Source organism: Topomyia yanbarensis, chromosome 2 (assembly GCF_030247195.1).
Source record: "Topomyia yanbarensis strain Yona2022 chromosome 2, ASM3024719v1, whole genome shotgun sequence".
NCBI lineage: Eukaryota > Metazoa > Arthropoda > Insecta > Diptera > Culicidae > Topomyia > Topomyia yanbarensis.
Window position 1 is genome coordinate 36,890,089 of NC_080671.1, and position 7,073 is coordinate 36,897,161.

Below are 7,073 nucleotides of genomic sequence, written 5' to 3' on the forward strand. Positions count from 1 at the left end.
ATTTGAAAAGAGACATTCCTCGCAGGATGGGGGATGCAAGTATAATATTTCTTCTAACCGCTACGATGGTTTTAGTGGCCCATGTTTGCTCTATGCTGAGAACGCTTCTAGGAAGTTTCAATGGTAGTCGCAAAGAGTAGCGAGGCGGTGCATAATTCAGTACACGTTTCTTTGAATGCTCCGTATTCTACAAGTAAATTAGCGAGGATTACAATCAGTGTTTATGGATTGGACAGGTAGTTGATCTGACTATTTTGTTATACACATTATTGTGTAGGAAGAAATGACACTGAAACCTGCAAGGTATCTTTTTCATGATCAATGAAACTAAAAACATTATTAGCAAAAAATTAAGACTTCTAATTTTATGAATGGTCAAGCCTGAAAAGCAGTTCATATGTCAAGGGACAGTGTCGATGGTCAATTGTTTTTTTCCAAGAATTTAAATACTTATTCCAATAGTTTGAACCATTTTTTTAAAAGGTTGTTGGACTCATTGATCCATATCTCCGGAACAAGAATTCCGAACGAAACAATTCGCAAACTATAAGGATGGCTGGAAAGAGACTACATTGTAATCGAAAAACACCGCTAACGACAATAATATAATCGCCATCGTAGCCCAGACACACTCCCTTCTATTTATTTCAATAAAAATGAATACTTTGAAATATCTACCTGGCTCATTCATGAATCATATGACGCCGGCAAGAAAAGAAGAACGAGAAGGTGGAAATAAAAAAGCTGGAAACACTAGAAAGTACATTGTATATTAATTAGCCGTTTTTTCAAATATTTTTCACAAATATTACGTAACTTCATACAATTCATTTTATTCGTTTACTTTATTTAAATCATTTTTTTAAATTTTCTTCTTTGCACTCGTTTTTTCATTTTTTTCATTTCATGGATTTTATTCGTTTTGTGCATTTTGAATGCTTGACAAATTTTAAATATATGATGATTTCGTTTTACTCAATTATTACATTCAGTATTCCTTTCAAGCCTTTTATTCATTGGGTTCATTCATTCTATTTTATTCGTTTCATTCGTTGGATTCATTCTGTTTAGTTTATTCATTTCATGCATTTTAATCATATTTCCATATAACTTATTTTCTTCACTGTTTTCATTTTATGCGTTTTATTCTTATTTTGCAGTTCATACATTTTATTCTGTTTATTCATTTTAACCCTTTCATGCCCAACTTTTTTCTAGTGCATGCATGGTTTCAAAACTATTTTTCCTTGAAAACGGTGGGGTCAAGAAACACGAAAAGCCTATTTTCATAAAGATGGGTGCTTCCACAGCAGTGTTAGAAGCTGGTCAATTTTTACCTTCTAATACTCAATATAATTCTCCTAGAATAATTACAGTAGTCCAATTACGTGGACGTAGCCAACGACAGTCTAAATTGATGTTTTATCAGTTTTCAATAATATTGCACCATAACGAAGATATATGAAAAAATAATTTTCCGTCGTCAACGTAAACTGTCCCTGGCAGCACTGCTCCATCGGAATCCAATCAGACTAATTGCAATAACTTCAGTTCTAGAGCTGAACCTTGTAGCTGGTAATACTCAAATTAATGAGCCTTACTTGTTTTTGTGAGCAAATCTCGCCTCAATCGAAAGTTATAGCTTTTTAAAAACGTTGTTGTCCTCAAACAACATGTGCATGAAAGGATTAATAATCTAATTTTTTCAGTCTTTCGGTTTTTCAATATCGTTTAATGTTTCATTTAAACCAATTAATTTAGTTCAATTTGTTTTTTTTTTCTTTATTCATTTCATAAATTCCATTAATTTTGTTTTGTTTTTAATTAATTATATTCCTTTCATTGATTTTATTAATTGGATCCGCCATATTAATTTTACTTATATTATTAATTTAATTTATTTTATCTCTTCATTTTTTTATTTCGACCAATATTCAGCCACATTTTCTTTTTTGATTTTTAACGACATTCAATTAGCTAGAGATTACTAAGTAGCGAAAGTTATGAAAATTATGGAGTCATAGTACTCAAGTGAGAGCAAGGATGTGAAATATACAGATCGGAAAACTAGAGGTGGTCAGGGTTATTAGAAACAGGCTTAAAATCTTACGGACTAATCTTTCGTCTCCTGCTGGCAGGAGTCGAGCTTAGACAGTGTTACTAGGAATCACTCAAGTCTACCAACATGTCTCACGGCAAAGACAGACTCGTCCACCTCTACCATAAGAACTGTATTTTATTTATTTTCTTGGTTACATTTATTTTTCTATTTTATTCATTTTATTCATTTCATTCATATTATTATTCTTTTCAGGTCATAAATTTTATTGAGTTTTTTCATTTTATGAATTTTATCAATTTTGTTTAGTCAACCATTTCATCCAATTTGTTAGTTGGAATAAATTTATCAATTTATTTTAATAATTTAACTGTTGGTAATGTTGTCTAATTTTTCATTTAATGAGCTGTACAGATTTGATTACATTATTTTATTAATGGTTAAAATATGAATTTGATAACTTTTTTCCAATTTTTTGCTTAATTAATTTTTATAGTTTTGTTTTACTGTTTTTCTATAATTTATTCAGTTTATGCGAGGTTTCATTCGTGCAGGACTCGAAATTTTATTCATCCCATTACTAGTTGGGTGCCTACTTCCAGCGCCGCAGCATGGTGTTCTGGTGCCCTTGGCGAAGTCTCAGTTTTGCAACCCATTGCCTTTCTTTTTCAGTTCGACCTTCAAAAAATAATTGGTGTACATCGAAATGGCACACATACCCCTACTTCCTTCTTGTTTGACTGTCGTACACTCCATGTAAATTCTAGTTACAAATCTTGACCTGTATATTTATGGAATCAGTTGACGTTAGGTGCTCGAAGGCGACGGAGGGAGCAACTATTCAAAACATTCTATATTATTTGATTTGACGAATCTTCATTCGACAAATATGTTATAACTTTATCAAACGCCTACAACAAAACTTATTACAGATGCAGAAAGTATGCAAAATTTCACGAAAGATTCAATCAACATAAACTGAATTCAAATTATTAACATATTTGGATTTGGTTCGACCATATCCGATCTTCTTTCGGATCAAAGATAGTCCCCAAAGTATTGTAATATTTCGCAAGACGCAAAAATATTCAGCTGTGACAGATATCTCAAAAGTTCGTCTAGATAAGCTCAGAACTGTGATATTTTGTCTAAAACAAATAAATAACGTTACTGTCGACAAGCCTTTTATAAAGAACAACCGCGTTTACGTGCCCGCTCACAAAGTTGAGATTGATGGTGTAGTTATCGATTTGGACATGCATGCAGTATTGCACTAATCACAAGGAAATGGATCTTTGTCGAAATACATTTCTCTCTCGAGAGGCCACCAATTATACCAGCAAGAGGAAGCTCTGCCACAAAACTGAAGTAAACAGCACCAGGTCTTAGACATTTGAGAAGAAACAAGCAGTTTTCAACGCTTCCAGGAACATCAAAAATCTCATGTGACATTTCAACCCGAGATTCAATTTGGCGCAATACTAGAACTAGAACCGGGTACTTGGTGATAATTCAGTTTCAGTTCAGTTTTCACGATACGACATTCCCATTATGTTATTATGAAACTGAGGAAAAAACTAGCAATAATTTTCGCAAATTTTTTTAAATTTGAAGGGATTCTCTTGTACTTTGTTTATTCTGGACTAACAAGACCGTTGCGTAGTCTTCTGGCGCATTTGGTAGAGTCTCAGCAAGGTGTTTATTTACCTTGGCTTTCGTTTTCAGTTCGACTTTCAAACAATAAGCTGGTGTGTACCTGGAATGATAGTCCTATCAAATACAAATACATATTTGTATTTGGTTCTATACTGACTTATTTTATGAAAATTTCACTCAACGATCGTAGTAACCACGATGAACAAAGTGCGCAAAACCCTGTTAAGTGTCAATCAATCACAGCGAAAATGTCCTACTTGGAGCTCTCCTGGCCGGAAGATGCCCAGCACGTGATCTTCCGTGATCAGGGAAGTCATTATATCCGGCAGGGACGCTACCACGCGGCTGCCATCAAGCTAGGTGAAGCCGTTTCGGTCAATCCGGGGGCGATAGACTGTCACTTTCGGAAGAGTGTTGCTCACTTCAAAAATTCGGATTTGAAAGATTCGTTGATCAGTGCCCGCAAGGGACTCGACGTTGAACGAGATGAATCCGATCCCCGAGGAATGGATTTTCCCTGCTCGCTGCAGGAATGCCGCACGTTGTTCGAGCTGGATGAATTTGAGGAACATGTGAAGGTAGCTTCGAACAAAAAGCGGCACTTTGTTGGACACAGGCTAAATGACATGGAAGAAGAGATCCGGTTGGGCTTTCGGAATTACGAGAATATTTTAGGCGAACAGGCCGGACCCTGTTTGTACCAGCATCGCCACCGGCTCAGGAAGATCGCCGCTGAGCGTGAACTTAACCGGGTAGATACCAGACCAGGGTGGAAAGTTAAACGTGACCGGGGTGAGTGCGATGCGGTCAGTGTGGCCGAGTTGGTCATTAAACATCCACACGTCAGAGAAAAGAAACGTCAGGAGAAAAATCTCAAGATGCTGGGACAAATTTATCTGAACCGGGGATGGAAGGATCTGCTATTTCTGAGATCGCTGCAAAAGGATGGAGCATGGGAGAAGGTTGTTAATCCACCTCAGGCAAAGGAGAGCTCCAAGGCTTTGTCGGACACTATTGAGAAGTGTTACAAGAGAGTTGATGCGGCTCTTGTAAGTTTACAATCCGGGACTCCATATTCTACTTACCGTACGAAACGATTCGGTTCCACGGAGAAGGCTGATTCGTACGAGTTGAGTAATATTCTGAAGCTCCGTTATACAACCTACCGAGATGCAAACAACCAGCTGAAATACATGCTGGAGCTTCGTAGCCGTAATAAACTCCGAGAGTTATTGCAATACATTGGTGACACACTTTGGAACTATTACCAAATCAAAACCGTACGCGTGTTTCCCGATCGCTACAAGTTCGTCAACGAAGTCTGTAATCTAGCAGGGCTTGCCATTGTGGACAGCTTCCAGGTTCCCCCCACATTGATGGACGAACCGCTCAAAGATAGACTGCTACTGCTGTTCAATTTGCCGCTGATCAGAGAAGAGGAAGTTGTTGTGCCAATTTTTGGCGACAAGTCCACCTACCGGGATCCGGCCGCTCCAGATTACGGATATATCGCTTATAAGTGAGTTTATCGATTTGTTGTTGACTTTTTTCTAAACATTTATTTTGAGGAACCGCATTACGATTCTGGAAAAACGAATACCCTACTCTAGTTATGCAATCGAGAGAGCATTTCTGTATCACGAAATGTGTCGTCACCATCTGGCAGCTAGCAAACTGGACGAGACACGCATCATTGCTCGGCGGGTGATAGACGAGGCGACGGAGAGTGGAAGTAATCTATGGAAGTTTCTGGGCATCTTGGCACTTGTGCGGGCAGACTGTATACAGATGAATTTGGAAAAGTTGACTGAGTCTCTGGAAGAAACGAAACAGCCTTTGCTAGCGCTAGCCGATGAACGACTTGATCATGTTATTCAAGTTGCAAAGGTGGTAAGTATTGATTGGAATGCGACGGGGGGTTGTTTCAGTTCACATATCCAGTTTAATTTTGTTTACAGATCAATAACCAGCTGATGACGGATAAAATGGATAAAAGACCCTCCGTTGAAATGACTCGTGTGCAACTGGGCTGAAGTCAGCGAAAGCTTACAAATTACCGGAAGTGTGTAAATTTTAGCCCAACTGCTGTAACTATGGGAGGTACATATTTTAGATTCTTATTTTTTTGACAACAATAAACAAAATTACCGAAACCTTTGTTCCACAAAAAACCGCCTTTGCATATCGGTACCAGTCAGTTTTCCTCCATCCCTAAACAGTTCTCGCCAATAAAACACATAATTCCGGATTAAGAGCGATCATAATTTACAGATTAATTTTCTTCTAATGACCTACCACCGAGAAGAGAGCGTATCGGAGTTCGGTGCAGCATAAACAGCATACAATATTTCACCCCCCAAAACGCGTGCGCACGTGCTCAAATCTCGCGATTCAACTTTTCCTCTTGCCACAGTCAGTTGTTGCACTCCGTATAAACGAACGGGTCGGGATCGGAATCCGCGCTTTATGCGCGCAGGATCTCGTGATTATTTTCATTTTTTTCAATCCGCTTTGTACTTCCCCCAGCTCCTGTGCAATAGAAGGCTCGGTGTATTTGATCCCCGGGTCGTTTGCTGGCTCGCCGCTGCAAGGTCTTACCCGCGCGCTCCGGTAGCTTCGAATCAACGTTTAATAATTTGATTCATAGTTTCAATTACAACTCATGCTCAATGCAGCTGAAAAATTTAATCTACGTTGAGCGGGTACATTTTTTTTTCTCTCGCTAGCTCGTCGGATCTGATTAAAAATTAAACCAGGCAAAGTTGAAAACTACCAAAAGTTCACAATCCGCAAAATCAATATTGATATAAGCCACTTCTGTGCCATGGCAGGATTTTGCCTGCTGTCCTCAAGTGTTTTGCGGGGTTTATTTTTGCAGTTCTGTAGGAAAAAGATGCGAAAAATTAGAGGGACCGTGACCTCGTTGACTCTGCTTGACAGTATTTGCTCTGATGGTTGTTTTGTAGGTCGAATTCTGGCCAGTGCGTATTACAGGCTACAATACAGAGAAGGGTAATCAAATCTGGGCCACATAAGTGACGCGTGGTGGTCTGTTGGTTCTGCATTCAATTCATCAGATTTGATGCGTGCTCGAATTAGAGGCGAAAAACGTGTTTGAAGATTATAGGAATGAGATAACCAGCGGCATTTTGTTACTGCACTTTGGATTATACGACAGGGGCTGAGCTTGCGTGGCAAGGTGTTACGTGCAGATAGGACATAATTTCTGCTGTGCCTCGGGTTGTTTGTGACATCGGAGAATGGGCGCGACATATTGCTAGATAAGGTACGGTTTTCTAGGAAGCATCCAAGGATTAAATATGGGCAATCAGATTAGCAGTTGAATGATGCGGATTTT

At 38.5% G+C, this 7,073-nt stretch overlaps 1 protein-coding gene across 1 annotated transcript; it reads left to right on the forward strand.

The window, feature by feature from the left end:
• The first annotated feature begins 3,963 nt into the window (after positions 1-3,963).
• Positions 3,964-5,748, forward strand: LOC131679434 (uncharacterized). The gene is made up of 3 exons (XM_058960164.1): positions 3,964-5,234; positions 5,284-5,605; positions 5,674-5,748. The coding sequence occupies exons 1-3, from the start codon at positions 3,964-3,966 to the stop codon at positions 5,746-5,748; spliced, it is 1,668 nt and encodes a 555-aa protein (XP_058816147.1).
• Positions 5,749-7,073: the final 1,325 nt, after the last annotated feature.

Excerpts from the sequence above, each read along its gene's own strand:
- LOC131679434 (XM_058960164.1), top strand. The coding sequence starts at position 3,964 with ATGTCCTACTTGGAGCTCTCCTGGCCGGAAGATGCCCAGCACGTGATC. Across the intron at positions 5,235-5,283 it reads TACGGATATATCGCTTATAA|GAACCGCATTACGATTCTGG; the intron begins GTGAGTTTATCG and ends ATTTATTTTGAG. Across the intron at positions 5,606-5,673 it reads TTATTCAAGTTGCAAAGGTG|ATCAATAACCAGCTGATGAC; the intron begins GTAAGTATTGAT and ends TTTTGTTTACAG.